At 44.9% G+C, this 18889-nt stretch overlaps 1 protein-coding gene across 3 annotated transcripts in view; it reads right to left on the minus strand.

Annotated features, from left to right (window-relative positions):
• PDE8A (phosphodiesterase 8A) overlaps positions 1-18889 on the minus strand; it is a 462427-nt gene that overhangs the window by 16807 nt on the left and 426731 nt on the right. For all 3 annotated transcript variants that reach the window (XM_063925983.1, XM_063925981.1, XM_063925982.1), the window contains exons 15-18: positions 18431-18479; positions 18186-18321; positions 7656-7854; positions 6525-6742 (exon numbers count right to left, since the gene is read on the minus strand). In XM_063925983.1, coding sequence (XP_063782053.1) covers positions 6525-6742; positions 7656-7854; positions 18186-18321; positions 18431-18479 — 602 coding nt within the window. The remainder of the gene's footprint in view (positions 1-6524; positions 6743-7655; positions 7855-18185; positions 18322-18430; positions 18480-18889) is intronic.

Genomic DNA, 18889 nt, shown 5'->3' on the forward strand with positions numbered 1-18889 from the left:
CAATCACACCGTACAACTTGTGATCTGAACCCAGTTAACAGTATGATAACAAAACGAAGTAGCCTCTGAAAAGATGGCTCACAACAATAGTAATAACCCGATTTTTGTAAGAATAACTATGTACAAGCATTGCAGACAATCCGCACTTGGGATGGGCGCCCAGCATCCACTACGGACTACGAGAAATAGAATTATCGGTAAGTAAATTCTTATTTTCTCTAACGTCCTAGTGGATGCTGGGGACTCCGTCAGGACCATGGGGATTATACCAAAGCTCCCAAACGGGCGGGAGAGTGCGGATGACTCTGCAGCACCGAATGAGAGAACTCCAGGTCCTCCTTAGCCAGAGTATCAAATTTGTAAAATTTTACAAACGTGTTCTCCCCTGACCACGTAGCTGCTCGGCAAAGTTGTAATGCCGAGACTCCTCGGGCAGCCGCCCAGGATGAGCCCACCTTCCTTGTGGAATGGGCATCTACATATTTCGGCTGTGGCAGGCCTGCCACAGAATGTGCAAGCTGAATTGTACTACAAATCCAGCGTGCAATAGACTGCTTAGAAGCAGGAGCACCCAGCTTGTTGGGTGCATACAATATAAACAGCAAGTCAGACTTTCTGACTCCAGCCGTCCTAACTATATATATATATATATATATATATATATATTTTTAGGGCCCTGACAACGTCTAGTAACTTGGAGTCCTCCAAGTCCCTAGTAGCCGCAGGCACCACAACAGGTTGTTTCAGGTGAAAACGCTGACACCCCTTTAGGAAGAAACTGGAGACGAGTCCCAGTTCTGCCCTGTTCAAATGGAAAATTTTAATATGGGCTTTTGTAAGACAAAGCCGCCCATTCTGACAATCGCCTGGCCGAGGCCAGGGCTAACACATGGTCACTTCCCATGTGAGATATTGGTCGACAGCATGGTCACTTTCCATGTGAGATATTTCAAATCCACAGATTTGAGCTGTTCAAACCAATATGATTTTAAGAAATCCCAACACTATGTTGAAACCTCACGGTGCCCCTAGAGGCACAAAAAAGCTGTATATGCAATACACCCTTTACAATCTGGACTTCAGGAACTGAAGTCAATTCTTTCTGGAAGAAAATCTACAGGGCCGAAATTTAAATGTTAATGAACCCCAATTTGAGGCCCAAAACACTCCTGTTTTCAGGAAGTGTAGAAATCGACCTAGTTGAATTTCCGTCGTGGAGCCTTCCTGGCCTCACCCACGCAACATATTTTCACCACATGTGGTGATGACGTTGTGCGGTCACCTCCTTCCTGGCTTTGACCAGGGTAGGTATGACCTCTTATGGAATGCCTTTTCCCTTCAGGATCCGGCATTCAACCGCCATGCCGTCAAACGCAGCCGCGGTAAATCTTGGAATAGACATGGTACTTGCTGAAGCAAGTCCCTTCTTAGCTCCCCAGGCCCTTAGTCCTCTGTGAGCATTTCTTGAAGTTCCGGGTACCAAGTCCCTCTTGGCCAATCCGGAGCCACTAGTATAGTTCATACTCCTCTATGTCTTATAATTCTCAATACCTTGGTTATGAGAAACAGAGGAGGGAACACATACACTGACTGGTACACCCACGGTGTTACCAGAACATCCACAGCTATCGCCTGAAGGTCTCATGACCTGGCGGAATACCTGTCCCGTTTTTTGTTCGGGCGGGACGCCATCATGTCCACCTTTGGTCTTTGCCAACGGTCCACAATCATGTTGAAAAACTTCCCTATGAAGTTTCCACTCTCCCGGGTGGAGGTCATGCCTGCTGAGGAAGTCTGCTTCCCAGTCGTCCACTCCCGGAAAGAACACTGCTGACAGTGCTATCACATGATTTTCCGCCTAGCGAAAAATCCTTGCAGTTTTGTCACTGCCCTCCTGCTTCTTGTGCCGCCCTTTCTGTTTACGTGGGCGACTGCCGTGATGTTATCCCACTGGATCAATACCGGCTGACCTTGAAGCAGAGGTCTAGCTAAGTTTAGAACATTATAAATTTGCTCTAAGCTTATTTATGCGGAGAGAATTCTCCAGACTTAATCACACTTCCCTGGAAATTTTTTTTTTTTTTTTTTTCTTGTGTGACTGTTCCCCAGCCTCTCAGGCTGGCCTCCGTGGTCACCGGCATCCAATCCTGAATGCCGAATTTGCGGCCCTCTAGAAGATGAGCACTCTGTAATCACCACAGGAGAGACACCCTTGTCCTTGGATATAGGGTTATCCGCTGATGCATCTGAGGATGCGATCCGGACCATTTGTCCAGCAGATCCCACTGAAGAGTTCTTGCGGGAAATCTGCCGAATGGAATTGCTTCGTAATAAGCCACCATTTTTTACCAGGACTCTTGTGCAATGATGCACTGACACTTTTCCTGGTTTTAGGAGGATCCCGATTAGCTCGGATAACTCCCTGGCTTTCTCCACTGGGAGAAACACGTTTTTCTGGACTGTGTCCAGAATCATCCCTAGGAACAGTAGACGTGTCGTCGGAAAAAGCTGCGATTTTGGAATATTTAGAATCCCCTCGTGCTGTCGTAGAACTACTTAAGATAGTGCTACTCCGACCTCCAACTGTTCTCTGGACCTTGCCCTTATCAGGAAAGCGTCCATGTTTCTTTTAAGAAAAATCATCATTCCGGTCATTACCTTGGTAAAGACCCGGGGCGCCGTGGACAATCCAAACGGCCGCGTCTGAACTGATAGTGACAGTTCTGTACCAGGAACCTGAAGTACCCTTGGTGAGAAGGGCAATTTTGGACCTGTAGGTAAGCGTCCCTGATATCCAGTGACACCATATCGTCCCCTACTTCCTGGTTCGCTATCACTGCTCCGAGTGACTCCATCTTGATTTGAACGCTTGTATGTAAGTGTTCAAATATTTCAGATCTCACCGAGCCGGTTGGCTTCAGTACCACAATATAGTGTGGAATACTACCCCCTTCCTTGTTGTAAGAAGGGTACTTTGATTATCACCTGCTGGGAATACAGCCTGTGAATTGTGTGAGGGGGAGACGTCTCGAATTTCCAATGTACACCTGGGATATTACATGTAGGATCCCGGAGTTCCCTTGCGAGTGTTGCTGAAACTCTTGAGATGACCCCCTACCGCACCTGAGTCCGCTTGTACGGCCCCAGCGTTATGCTGCGGACTTGGCAGAAGCCGTGAGGAGCTTCTGTTCCTGGGAATGAGCTGCTTGCTGCAGTCTTCTTCCCTTTCCTCTACCCCTGGGCAGATATGACTGGCCTTTGCCCGCCTGCCCGTATGAGGACGAAAGGACTGAGACTGAAAGACTGTGTCCTTTTCTGCCAATATGTGACTCGGGGTAACAAAAGGTGGATTTTTCAGCTGTTGCCATGGCCACCAGGTCCAATGGACCGCCCCTTTATACGGCAATACTTCCATATGCCGTCTGGAATCTGCCTCACCTGACCACTGTCGTGTCTTCGTCTGGCAGATATGTACATCACATTTACTCTTGATGCCAGAATGCAAATATGCCTCTGCGCATCACGCATATATAGAAATGCATCCTTAAAATGCTCTATAGACAATAAAATCCTGTCCCTGTCAAGGGTATCAAAATTTTCAGTCAGGAAATCCGACCAAGCCCCCTCAGCGCTGCACATCCAGGCTGAGGCGATTGCTGGTCGTAGTATAACACCAGTATGTGTGTATATACTGTTATGATATTTTCCAGCTTCCTATCAGCTGGCTCCTTGAGGGCGGCCGTATCTGGAAACGGTAACGCCATGTTTTTTTATAAGCGTGTGAGCGCCTTATCCACCCTAAGGTGTGTTTTCCAACTCGCCCTTACTTCTGGCGGGAAAAGGGTATACCGCCCATAACTTTCTATCGGAGGAACCCCACGTATCATCACACACTTCATTTAATTTATCTGATTCAGGCAAAACTACAAGTAGTTTATTCCCACCCTACAAAATACCCTTATTTGTGGTACTTGTGGTATCAGAAATATGTAACACCTCCTTCATTGCCCTTAACATGTAACTTGTGGCCCTAAAGGAAAAATACGTTTGTTTCTTCACCGTCGACACTGGGGTCAGTGTCCGCGTCAGTGTCTGTCGACCGACTGAGGTAAATGGGCGTTTTTACAAGCCCCTGACGGTGTCTGAGACGCCTGGACCGATACTAATTTGTCCGCCGGCTGTCTCATGTCGTCAACCGGCTTGCAGCGTGTTGACATTATCACGTAATTCCCTAAATAAGCCATCCATTCCGGTGTCGACTCCCTAGAGAGTGACATCACCATTACAGGCAATTTTCTCCGTCTCCTCACCAACATTTTCCTCATACATGTCGACACACACGTACCGACCTACTGCACACACACAGGGAATGCTCTGATAGAGGACAGGACCCACTAGCCCTTTGGGGAGACAGAGGGAGAGTTTGCCAGCACACACCAAAAACGCCATAATGTATATAACAACCCTAGAAGGTGTTGTTTCTATATATATGCGCTCTTAATATATAATTATATCGCCAATTTATGCCCCCCTTCTCTTTAACCCTGTTTCTGTAGTGCAGGGGAGAGTGGGAGCCTTCCTCACCAGCGGAGCTGGTCAGGAAAATGGCGCTGAGTGCTGAGGAGAATAAGCTCCGCCCCTTTCTCGGCGTGTTTTTCTCCCGGTTATTAGGAAAACTGGCCTGGGTTAAATACATACATATAGCCTTAATGGCTATATGTGATGTATTTATTTGCCTCTAAGGTAATCTATATTGCTGCCCAGGGCGCCCCCAGCAGCGCCCTGCACCCTCCGTGACCGAGATCAGTGAGCCGTGTAGCAACAATGGCGCACAGCTGCAGTGCTGTGCGCTACCTTCATGAAGACTGAGAAGTCTTCTGCCGCCTGTTTCCGGACCTCCGTTCTGCCGTTCTTCAGCGTCTGTAAGGGGGATCGGCGGCGCGGCTCCGGGACGAACCCCAGGCTGACCTGTGTTCCGACTCCCTCTGGAGCTCAGTGTCCAGTAGCCTAAGACTTCAATCCTCCTGCACGCAGGTGAGTTGCAAGTCTCTCCCCTAAGTCCCTCGTTGCAGTGATCCTGTCGCCAGCAGGAATCACTGATTAGAAACCTAAAAAAAAACTTTTCTAAACAGCTCTTTAAGAGAGCCACCTAGATTGCACCCTCTCGGACGGGCACAAAAACCTAACTGAGGCTTGGGGAGGGTCATAGGGGGAGGAGCCAGTACACACCATGTGACCTAAAAGCTTTTTTAGATGTGCCCTGTCTCCTGCGGAGCCCGCTAATCCCCCATGGTCCTGACGGAGTCCCCAGCATCCACTAGGACGTTAGAGAAATTATTATTATTTTAAATAAGCTAATTAAGGAGCAAAGCAATAATGTATAAAATAGTTTCTGTGGTGCAATGCTTGCCATGATAACATTCCAATCTGAAAATGCAGCTTTGCATGATTTAGCTAGACCTTAAACATTACATTACACATGTGACATGGAAAAAAACCCCGGAAAGTGTTCCATTATTATTTATATGCCTAACTCTAAGTGTTTAGTCTATATACCTACCCCCAGTTCCCTTTATCCACCCGCCAGTGAAGCCATCGGCAACAAACTGCTTCTGCTGTGCTGGCTCTGAGCTGCGTCCCCCTCGGTCTCTCAGTCTGTGGAGGAGCCGAGGAGGACGGTGAAGCCAGCAAGGGACACCGCGAGAAGTGCGCCCCAGCCGCCAGGAGAGAGCGCATGATGTGACATCAGCGAGTCCACCCATGACGATTTACATGCTGGGTAACCCTCAGTGACTGAATCACCAGGGCACGGTAATAACCACAGGGTTTAACTGAATTCCCCCCACTGGCTTACAATAGCTCAAGACCAGAAGAGGAAAGCTAAGTAATAAACCACTATACTACAAACATTATAGGGGAAATATTATTTCTTTCTTTAAGTGCAAGTTTGTAATTAATTCTGTTTCAATATGGGAATTTATGGGCGACTTACAAACTTTTGCTTTGATAGAGCCGTCATTTGATAACTAACTAAAATCATGCAACAACGCAATGATCTTATTAAATCGCACTTTATAAACTTGCCAAGATTTAAATGTTCATTTAGATGTTATACACTATATATAATAAAGTAGGGGCTCTCCAGCGAGACCCAGAAGTCTAATGGGGCCATCACTGGTCTGCCTGCTTTTACATGCTAGCAGATCAATAGGTGCAAGGAGAGTGCAGCAGGCTGTGCTGGACCTTTCCTCACTCACATGATCCATGCCGGTTGCCTGACTGCCAGACCCCAGGTGACTATCCTTTCAGGGCACCGTTTTTAAAGCTGATATTGGTACAAGCCATAATCCAAGCTAAGTCCTAACCGTATCAGTACTCTGACTTTACTGCCACAAACTGCATCATCTGAGTGAAAACCTCAAGAAACTGCTTTGTGGCCCATTATGTTCTGTATTTTACATAAAGGTTACATGGACTCACTAATGGGATTTCTGCCCTGCGCCCACTATTCCCTTATCTCTTACCTCTCCATGTTTTTGAATATATTGCACTTGTCGTCTCTCGTTGTCAGCTGGAAGGCCAGTGCAGCATGGTGGCTCTCCAACACCGCTGTATCATTATAAAGGATTGCCAGCTCACTTCCAGCATTGCACAAGAATGAATTTGTTCTCCCAGGATGATCCACATCATGAACAGTGGCAGCAATAAGAGCAGCAACCTCGTCAATCTGGTCCAAGGTTTGCTGCAGAGAGATGTGACAATAAGAGTAAGGTTCATGCACTTGCAATGTGTTCATGAGAATATGCTTATATAACAGTCATTATCTGGTTCTTTATAATGGGGCGTTTGCAGCAGGGACAGGTGTGGTACAAGTGCGCACTGATAATAATGATGGCTCACAGTAGGGGATGGGGGGGGCTGCCTACAGAGAGAGGTACAACTCACCTTTATAATAAGCACTCACCTCAGAACAAAAGTGGTTATCATGTTCTTTGGTAAATTTCGCTATGTGGTAATAAGGGTGTGGTCTAGTTTTTTGTAGGTTAATGACTGTTTTAAAGTCCCTACAAAATAATATAGATAGCCAAAACACCTGTAACTAATAAGTAGATAAAACCGCTGTGAAACAGCGACCTATACCATATTCAATTCAATGCAAATTCCCAACATTTTGTAAGTCTCTTTAAAACTTATCAAATAAAGAAATTACACCACCTTGTAAATTCTAAATTATTTTAATGGTAACTGGGATCTTATCAACTGAGTCCCTTTGTGTTCCATGCATCAGTAATGTCACTAGAGATTCAACTTGGCGGGGTGGAGGTGATGTGCCATTCCAGAATAGCAAAACGCGTCCAGGGACATTGCAAGTTTTACCTTGCACCCCAGGTAAACTTGTGATGTCACGGGTACCAGACCTGGCCAGTAAGTGCTCAGTCAAGCACCGCCGTGATGCTTAATGGTAGTAATTGAATTTCCCCCAATAAATAGATCAAACACCAGTATTGCCCATAAACTGCTTGCTCCAGTGTGTTAAAATTATAGGTTTACTTCAGTATATCAAGAATAACCATGTACAGATCAGAAATAAAGTACGAAGAACTGTGTACACTTGGATTTCTCTAGCAATGTAATTGATGCTGAAAGTAGCTTACCTTCACTCGTTCTTTGCACAGGAAGTAAGCAGTGGCATGTAAGACATCGGCGGAATGCGTTGAATTATGGTAAGCGTTGCCTGAATGGTAGTTTGACTCAATAACATGCAGCCAAGACCTCAACGTAGCTTCTGAGCAGTTTAGAAATGAACAAACCCCAAATCGAGCAAACAGTTTAAGGCCAAGGTAAACTAAAGGCCTGTAGAAACAAATGAATTTAATAAAAAGATGAGGAAAAATTGTTGGATTTACAGAATGCGTGCAAAAGTAATACAGTACATAATAATTTTACACAACTGATTATTTATTAACATTTCTTCATATAGCACCAGAATTTTCCATTATGTTTTGCAATTGGAAACAAAAAAGTAATAAACAGAGAGTATTAACAGACAAAGGGGTAAGAGGGCAATGCAGAAATGTATACAAAGTAACAGACTACACTCCAAACTGTGACAATTTGGAAGAAAAAGGGAAAAGGAGATTTCGGCAAAAAAGAGAGATAAGGGCAAGGGGCAATTATTACTGTACAATGTAGTGCTCTGCGTTGTCAAAGTAGGGATCTAATAATCACAGCACTTTAAAATAGTTGTATGCAGGTGCAGTGGATACAGACAAAGCATGCCTCAGAAATACCTGCTGACATGTGTGTTTATGTTTATTTAATGGGTGGTAGTCAAATGATATATCATGCCCAATCTCCTTTCTAAACTGATCCCCGTTATCGCGCATATCACACCCATAGTAATTAGGTTTAACTACGTAAAGGGTTGGGCGCCTCGCTACCCCAGGGGTAGTGAGCTGAAATTATGATACCACACCCATCAGCAGAAACAGAATGGGTGTGGAAGGGGGTGAAAAGAATTGAATACCGCCCAATATGTCAGGTGGATGTACAATTGCACAAGCACCTACTGTACCCTAAAGGTGCATACACACTGTGAGATGTTGACTATCTCCGATTTTGATTATCTTTACTTGAAATTTTGACTATGTGGATTTGAACTATACTCTACTTTGTACTAGATAGTCAAAATTGCCTTGCCTGCACAGTCTATTTTTTCTCGCGATACGACTCCACGGGAGCATGCATCTTTTTTCTTAACACCCAATGGTTAACGTCAGACCAAGATAGAAGAAAAGGGTAATTTATTTATTTAATAATAATAATTACATAGGTATTAACTTCTTTTAATACTTGGTAACCATATAAAAAAAATATGAAGTTTGCCATAGCTTTCCGTACTGACAGAATACAGACCACAAAATATAAGTTTAAATATGTTTTAAGTATAATTAGATGTGTCTGTGTTGCTTGTTATAGTTATAGAACTATAGGTAAACTAATAACTAAGAAGTCTTCTCTTTCTCTTCTGTAGTGTATACATTAATAGGCCCTACACACTGGGCGATATTAGTGAAAGATATGAACGATCTCGTTCATTAATGAACGAGATACCGTTCATATCTTTCAGTGTGAAGGCACCAGCGATGAACGATGCGCGGCCCCGCGCTCGTTCATCGCTGGTGCCCCGTCGCTTGTGCATGCAGGCCAATATGGACGATCTCGTCCATTTTTGCCTGCACTGCTATGGTGCCGGGTGACAAGGGGAGTGAAGTTACTTCACTCCCCCCGTCACTGCCCCCCTGCGCCGGGTCGCCCGTCGGCCGTATCCGCTGTCGGGCAGCTCGGCGGCGGATCGCGCAGTGTGTAGGGAGTACCACCAACTAATTCAAAATATATTCTGGCAGAAGACACGATGACTCTGATATAGTTGGCCACTTATCTTTACTTTGAGATTACATGTTAGGATAATTAAAGATCCTGTGTAGAATCATGCCATACCATTTACACTTTATGTGCACAGACGGACTCCAGTAAATTGATGTGACCTGTGACCTCTGAAGACAACTAACCAACCAGAACAGCTCTTATCCTAAAATACCCCCTATCTGCCCCAGCAAACTGACTTACCCCTCTGTGTCACTTCAGTGTCCCCCGCAGACTGTAACAGAGTCGGATTAACAACAGGGCAATCGCCCAGATGCCCACATACACAAGGGGGCCCCCACATGTAGTACCATAACAAGCACTGGACTGGCTCACGGAGGGGACAGGGTGCAACAAATGATGCTGCGACAGGAGACATTGTCAGCATGGGGAGGAGCTGAGTGGGAGGGGCAAGGAGGTTTCGGCAGCACCAGCGTTATGCACAATTATTTTCCAGCTTGCTTTTATTGTAATGTTTTGCACTATCAATCCTATTTGTTTGCATTATATGTCTAGTTTCTGTAGACTCTTTGTGGTGCCCTGCAAATGAAGGCTAAAAGTACTACTACTACTGTACTACTACTACTACTACTAATAATAATAATAATTGTTATTATTATTAGTGAATATTGATGTAAACAATTATTCTCAGATTTTTATTTGTAATCCATCATCTTTTGTGTTACTCAGAGGTTAAAATTTCTAATCTAATTTGACTCCTTGATGTAAGAAGATGTGAAATGTGAAAAAGGTTTGGAAATGCAGGCCTCAATAAGATCCCAGGGAATCTATCAGTTTTTTTTTAAAGCAGCAATAATTTAAAAGGCAAAACCAACCTGGTTTTGTATTTTAAACCACTGTCACTTTAAAAAAATGAATTTGCCGATTGCTGCTTATCTTAAGATCACCACACGCATAAGAGAAGTTGGGAGGTATTTAATCTCCTGAGTGCAATGGAGGGAGATGCTTCCACTGTGTGCTCATGCCGAATATGATGAAGTAATGTCCCTAAGCATGCCATGATGCTGCAGCCAACCCTCTCTTCCTGATTCGCTGCCTCTAAATGTTGGGAGGTATTTAAGCCTGTGTCATTCTCTAAAAGGTCAATGGATGGTGTATAACTCATAGGACTGCTACTTAGATAGCATTACTTTTGGAGAGGCTTATCTGCACGTTGGTCCTAATTTGAATATATTACATGTATTAGCCATCTAATACAGTTGCACACATTACAGGAACAGTGCCAATCTTATCCTATTTGTCCCACATACAATAAATGATGTATCTTCTGTAATAAAGACCAAGATTAAGTACTACCTTCAAGATTTCTCACGTGCAGCTCCCTTTCTCTGGAATTCCCTACGTCTTCCCCTCAGACTCTCCACCTCTCTACAAAACTTCAAAAGGGCTCTCAAGACCCACTTCTTCACCAAACCCAGCCAAATCTCATCCAAACCCTCTGTTCCACACTCTCTGTCTACTCCATCTATGTCACTCCTGTCTGTCTGCCCCTCCCATTTAGAATGTAAGCTCTCATGAGCAGGGCCCTCAACCCTCATGTGCTTATTATTCTCTTACTTAAACATCTGTGATGGCACCTAATCCTACGGTTTTCTGCCACTCTGATACTTATGTCAGTGTTATTTACCCTGTACTTGTCCTATATTGTCTTCAACTGTAAGTCACTATTGTCCAATTTCATAACGGATAATAATAATAATAATAATAAATACTATGTCAAATATCTGCATTATAATGGTACACTAACGTGTTCACCTATTTTTGCACCACTAACCTGGGTTGCCCCTAGGAACAGCCATTCATAAATATCTGTTGCCCTGGCAACTTTACAAGTTATAGCAACCACACATTTCTATTTAAGTATTTCAAACACAGTCCTCTTCCTTCACATAACTACAGCTGTATGTGTATTAACTGTGATTATCTGATCAATATACTTAACAACAAATAAAGCGGAATTCAATTCTTTTCAACCCCTTCCACAGTCATTCTGTTTCTGCTGATAGGTGTGGTACAATCATTTCAGCTCACTACCCCCGGGGTAGCAAGGGCGACCAACCGTTTACGCAGCTAAACCTGATTACTATGGGTGCAATATGTGCAATAACGGGGATCACTGTAGAAAGGAGTTTGTGTCACGCTTGGCTTGGAATGGAATGAGGAGACGGCGACTGAGGTTTGCCTGAGGAAACGAACACTTTGCGAATGAAGAAGACAAGGAGGCTGGATATAGTTCCTTCTCATGGGATAGGAGCACCTTGAGACTAGAAGAACAGTGAAGATAACGAACTGAGAACTGTGGTTTGAAGGACGAAACTGAAGAACACTGAGGATAATGAAGTGTGGGCTGTGAACTGCAGTTTGAAAGACGAGGTTGAAGAGCTGGAGACTGTGAGCTGTGGTTAAAAGACGAGGCTGAAAAAAACTAAAAATAAGGAACTGGAGACTGTGACTGTCGGCGACCAGAGTGCCTCGGTGTATCGGGGTTCCCGAAACCGCCCCCACAGGTGAAAGCAGGATAGGAACGGTGGGATTGCTGCAATTAGAAAAACGAAGGCAGAGCAACACTAGAGAGTAACCAAGGAACCGAAGTAACCTGGTAGCACAGAGCTGGAGCACCTACACCTAGGTAGTAACCTGAAGCACTGGCACCCATACCATGAAACAGCTCCCTTTTAACAGGAGACCCCTCCCTGGATTGGCTGGACAGAATAATGAGCCTGTGCTATTGGCGCAGGATTCTGGTCTCCAACATGGCGGCCCCTGTACTTGCTTCCAAGTCTTGGTGAACTGTCGTAGTGGTAGCTCTGCTGCAGGAACCTCGAGTGTTGGAAGATGTTGAAAGTCAGGAATTCTCGGATGGTAACCGTAGATTATGTAGAATGGAGTAGATTTGGTAGCGGAATGAAAGAGATTGTTATGGGCAAATTCAGCAAACAGAAGATAATCTAACCAGTCGTCTTGGGAGGAGGACATAAATAGACGTAGGTAGGTTCCCAGATCCTGATTTACTCTTTCCATCTGGACATCCGTCTGAAGCACAGCAGCGATCAGGTCTGAAGTGCGCCGGCGCATGGCAGACAGCCAACGGCTTTCTTAGCCCTGCGATCGCCTCTGCCTGACAGGGAGAGGCGTTCGCTGGCAGGGAGGGGGCGCAGTCCGGGCAACGCATGCGTGCCCGGACAGTTGGGGGGGGGGCGGCCACATCGGCTGCGTGATGTCACACAAAACCGTTGCGACTCGAGCAGCGACGAGTAGCTCCCTGCCAGCGTGCAGGAGCTGCGCTGGCTGGGAGCTACTCCTACAGTACAAAAGCATCGCCGCTGTGCGATGCTTTTGTACTTGTACGACGGGGTAGGGCCTGACATGCGGGGCGGACTAGCCCTGTGCTGGGAGTTCTCCCGCATATCAGGGAAGCTGATCGTAGATGTGCTTAAATTTAGCACATCTACGATCAAAATCACCCCCGATATGCGGAGGAAAAGTTTAGTTTAACTCCAGGGGCTGAACAGAGTGAGTTCCAGAACTTAGCTACGAACTGACGTCCTCGATCTGACACAATTTCTTGTGGTAATCCATAAAGTTGAAAGATCTCTGTCACAAATACTGTAACTTTGCCAGATAAGATGCAGCTGGAAGGCCAAATCGAGGAACGAACTGTGACATTTTAGAGAACCGATCCACAATGACCCAGATAGTATTTCGTCCTCGCAGGTAAGTCAGTTATAAAGTCCATAGAGATGTGTGTCCGTGGTCTTTGTGGTACTGGCAATGGTGAAGTAACCCGGAAGGAGAACCCTTAGGACTTTTAAGCTGTGCGCATTCTGAACAAGCAGCTATGAATTCCTGCACGTCAGTTTTGAGATGAGGCCACCCGTAGGAACGCTGTATAAACTGGAGAGTTTTGAGACTCCCGGCATGGCCCATAAAAGGTGACGTATGAGCCCATGTCAGTAACTTCTTTCGTAGGCCCAGAGCAATGAAAGTTCTACCTGGTGGAAGAAGCTGGGCTGTACGAGAAAGAAGTGGGATCCAAGATGAACTGCTCTCCTGTGTAATCAGCAGAGGCATCAGAATTTAGAGAGCGAGAAAGTGCATCCGTTTTTTTGTTAAGAGAACCTGGACGGTAACAGTGTAAAGTTGAAACAGGAAAAGAAAAGGGCCCATCTTGTTTGGCGTGGTTTTAAACATCAAGCTGTTTGAAAGTATAAGAGGTTCCTATGATCTGTGGTTACTGAGATTGGATGTTGTGCTCCTTCCAACAGATCCTCGAAAGCCAACTTAATTGCCAGTAGTTCTTGTTCCCCGATGGCCTAATTCTGTTCAGCAGGTGACAATCTTCGGGAGAAATACGCACATGGATGGACTTTTTTTTATCTTCAAAGAGTTGAGATAAAACTGCTCCCACACCCACGGTGGAGGCATCCACTTCAACCAGGAAAGGACGACTGAGATCAGGCTGGCGGACAACTGGAGCAGTTGTGAAAGCTCTTTTTAAAGAAGAAAAGGCTTCCAACGAGCACTTGGCTGGATCTGCTTATTTTCTGGTTAATGCTGTAACAGGGGCAATGATGTATGAATAATTTTTGATGAATTTTCTATAGAACTTGGCAAAACCAAGAAAACGCTGAACCCCCTTTAGGGTGGTTGGCAACGATAAATCCCAAATTGCTTGGACTTTGGCAGGATCCATCTGTAACTCTTCTCCTGAGATAATGTAGCCGAGAAATGGGATTGAGGACTGTTCAAAGGTACATTTTTCCACCTTGCAGAACAATTGATTCCTCCTTAAACGACATAGGACCTCCTTGACTTGATCACGATGGGTCTTAAGATCTCTGGAAAAGATTAAGATGTCATCCAAGTATACCACCAAGCAGTTGTAAAGAAGATTTCGTTCACAAAATTTTGGAAGACAGCTGGGGCATTACACAGGCCAAAGGGCAATACCAGGTATTCGTAATGCCCATCACGAGTATTGAATGCGGTCTTCCATTCGTCTACATTGCGAACGCATATCAAATTATAAGACCCCCCCCTCAGATCCAGCTTGGTGAAAACTGTGGCTCCCTTTACTCGGTCAAATAATTCTGGAATCAATGGCAAGGGGTATCTGTTCTTAACTGTAATCTCATTAAGACCATGATAGTCAATACAGGGTCGCAAATCCCCATCTTTCTTTTTAACACAGAAAAACCCTGCCCCGGTCGGAGAGGAGGAAGGTCCTTATCTAAGTTCTCTTGGATATATTCGGACATTGCTCGCGTCTCTGGGAGAGATCAATAGGGCAGTCCCAACTTCGATGCGGGGGTAAAGTGTTGACTCCTTGCTTGCTGAAGACATCCGAGAAAGACTGGTATTCCGCGGGAAGACTAGCGGTACTCAGAGTGCAAATAGGTCTTACTGTAGACAGGCAATTTCGGAAACATAATTCTCCACAGGCGAGTACGTCCATAGTTTGCCAGTCTATGTGAGGATTATGTTTCTGTAACCATGGTAATCCCAGGATTAGTTCATGAGAGGCTTTAGGAATTACAAGGAAAGAGATGTTCTCAGAGTGAAGAGCTCCGACCTTCATCTTAAGGGGTACTGTACGAAAGGAAATTATCCCATCGGGAATATAACTACCATCTACCGCAGTGACAGACATAGCTCGATCCAGCCGGACCATCTGTATTCAAGATCGTTTAACTAGAGAGGATGTAATGAAACTTTCGGTGGCTCCTGAGTCGAGTAGTGCAGGGATGAGAAGGGCCGATGAAGGAAGCTCCAGACAAGTTAGTAAAACAGATTCTTTCCTGGTGAGTAATTCTGTGGAGTCTACTAGCTTAACCTCTCCGGCATAAGCTAGGAGCGCGAGTTTCCCGGACGTTGCTTGCAGAACTTAAAGTGATTGGATGCAACACAATACATGCACAGATTTCCTTGTCTCCGTCTCTGGCGTTCCTCGTTAGAGAAACGTGAACGATTGATCTGCATGGGTTCCTCCGCTATCGGAAACGGTGGTCGAGGTGGAAGACTAACCTGAGGCTTGGGTCGATCTGACTTTGCTTTCTCCATACAGCATTCTCTGTACCTTAGGTCCAGTTTATTACACAAAGAAATTAACTTATCCAATTTATCTGGAACGTCCTGAGTTGCTAGATCATGCTTGATCTAAATCGGAGAGACCGTTCCAGAAGGCAGCGATAAGTGTTTCTTCATTCCAGCCTAGTTCAGAGGAGAGGGTACTCAATCGAATCATGTACTGGCTAACGGACCGGGTACCCTGTTGTAAGCGCAGAATCTCCAGTGAGGCGGAAGTGGTTCTGCCCGGGTCGTTCTGAATAATTTGAGAGGATGGGATCTGCTCTCTCCCACAAGGGTGAAGCCCATTCCAAAGCTTGTCCAGTTAAAAGGGAAATTATCTAAGCTATCTTGGTCCGAGCAGATTGGAAGATAGCAGACTGCAACTCGAACTGGATTTTGCACTGATTAAGAAACCTGCGGCATTGTTTCGGATTTCCATTGAATTTACCAGGTGATGGCAAATGCAATCGAGGCAATGGGATCGGCACTGGTGTAGTTGCAGCCAGGGACACAATTGTGGGAGCGGATCCGGACACTTGAGGTGCTGCCATAGCTGCATGGAGAGAATCAAGGCAATCAGACATACTCTGCATGAACTGCACAATTTGAGATTGTGTGGACTCCTGTTTACTCAGACGTGGCAGAATATCCGCGGTAGCATCGCCTCCAGAAGCCTGTTCACCCGTCAGATCCATAGGAACAATGCTTACTGTCACGCTTGGCTTGGAAAAAGGATTCGGCAACTGAGGTTTGCCTGAGGAAGCGAACACTTGCGAATGAAAAAGATGAGGAGGCTGGATGTAGTTCCTTCTCATGGGATAGGAGCACCTTGAGACTAGAAGAACACTGAAGATAACGAACTGAGAACTGTGGTTTGAAGGACGAAACTGAAGAACACTGAGGATATTGAACTGCTGTGGGCTGTGAACTGCGATTTGAAAGATGAGGTTGAAAAGCTGGATACTGTGAGCTGTGGTTAAAAGACGAGGCTGAAAAGCACTGAAGATAAGGAACTGGAGACTGTGACTGCCGGCGACCGGAGTCTCTCGGTGGATCGGGGTTCCCGGAACTGCCCCCCACAGGTCAAAGCAGGTTAGGAACGGTGGGATTGCTGCATTTAGAAAAACGAAGGCAGAGCAACACTAGAGAGTAACCAAGGAACCGGAGTAACCTGGTAGCACAGAGCTGGAGCACCTACACCTAGGTAGTACTGGCACCCATACCATGAACCAGCTCCCTTTTAACAGGACAGACCTCCCTGGATTGGCTGGACACAATAATGAGCCTGTGCTATTGGCTCAGGATTCTGGTCTCCAACATGGCGGCCCCTGTACAGCAGACACACCATGCAGTATTACTGAACCACGTCCCCGCCCCTGGCCTCCCGGCAGTTGCCTCTTGTGCGAACGCATCCGCCGCAGCAGCCCTCACCGCCACGAGTGAACCCGCTGCAGCAGCCAGCACCACTGCTGCTCACCAGCCACCTGATCGGCAGTCCCCGCGGCTCCGATCCACTGGGAAGGCACCGGGTTTGACAGTTTGGGCGTGATATATCATTTAAATCCCACCCAGTGAATTCTAAGTACAATTTAGCAATGGTGATAAAGCACATAAAAAATAAAATATATTGTACAAAAACTAAATAAATAAAATAAGTGTTCTACAGTCCTTGTCGGAACATGATCAATATTTATTTTTGTATAAGCCGTGATATGATGTATGATTAGCCAACCTTAGAACGTGGCGATGGGTACCTAATCCAATATATGACACTTATGTAAAATACATTATCCAATAATATACAGACACTTTGAGACATGAGAGAGAAATCAAGTTACAATTCCCATGTCCACTGGCAGATACTAATGGTAACAGTAAAACATAATACACTACAAAAATACTTGAGGGTAAAGATGAATATCACAGTAGATCCATTACTGGATACACAGAAATAACTCACGACTGGCTGACACTGATGAAGGCATAATGAGACAGCCCCTGCACAGACATACTGGAGCAGCTTATGAAGGAGTTTTAATTCCTATTCAGATTCATTTACATACCGCCAGTACACATGGCTGCACCTTGCAAATGGAAGCCGACTGCAAATCAGTTTGACAATTCTATATTAACTAGCTGAATCATATGCATGTTTTTAGCAATTTCTTTAGTATCACTGGCAGCTTTGAATCCTCTGCCCAGGTCAAGGTGGGGGTAGTAGTGTAATATGCAGTGCCTCATTTCCAAGTGAATTAAGATCCCTTTATCATGTGACATGTATGACTTTCCTATTGGTCATGTCAATCGAACACATGTACAGATTGTACAGATGTACTGGGAACTAGAGGCTTTGCAAAATACCTTCAGCTGTATAAAACCAGCTGTACAGCATCAATGGAGGTATAAATGAGAAAACCTAGCAATGTAGTACAGTATTAATACGGCTACAAAGACTAATTAAATGATTGAAAAGTATAATTGGGCCTGAATCAGATGTGGTCGCAACTTCGATGGTGTTGCAACTGAGCCACTGATTTATTTTTCCCCTTCACTGCTGTGTCTGTAAGGGAGCGTCAGAACACCTTGCTGTTCTTGTGGGACTTAACAACCCGAGTAATATATAAAGAAAGATGTACTATGTATATATATATATATATATTGTACTGTACCTTTTATGAGTGGCAGCCTCTAATTCAAAAATATCAAACTCCCAATCCTCTTCATTCTCCATTGCTTGTGCTATCCGCGGGGGGATGTCAGTAAGGGAGAAAGATGAGATTAGGTGCCCAGAAGCTGGATGGACGTCTGCTCAAATAAAACAGAAACAGAAAAGAAATGTAACGGTTTTCTGTACAACTTAACTTTACATAAAAGTCTTCTAGTGCAGACATCTACTGGAGGGAAAGAAACTTACGCTTTGATGAGAACATGTACTCATTCCCTGATAGTCTTCGTAACCCATCCTGAGAAAAATAAATAACATGAAAAATTATATTTTGAAATGGATTTAAGAACTGCCATGCAAATGTTTAGAGAAATACACTACACACATCTGTCAACATATATCTGCATACGTTTTTACCATTCCAGCAGTGCTGAGGCAAATAATACAGATAAAATACATAGCACTTCATCCGGGTTACAATAGTCTTTCAAAGCTGTAGCAATAGCAGCACGTGTCCACTCCAAGTTCGCCAGAGTATCTCCTACTTCTGCTGTACATTTAAGCACAACTCAGAATAAAGAGGCATCGGCAGTGCTATAAGAACCCATTGCTAACCCCTAGACTTTCAGGAATTTCAGGCCCCTTCCGGCACTTCAGTCTTTCAACCCACTACAGCTCACGTTTTGGAAGTAGAGCTTATGGGATATA

The sequence above is a fragment of the Pseudophryne corroboree genome, chromosome 6 (genome assembly GCF_028390025.1).
Source record: "Pseudophryne corroboree isolate aPseCor3 chromosome 6, aPseCor3.hap2, whole genome shotgun sequence".
NCBI lineage: Eukaryota > Metazoa > Chordata > Amphibia > Anura > Myobatrachidae > Pseudophryne > Pseudophryne corroboree.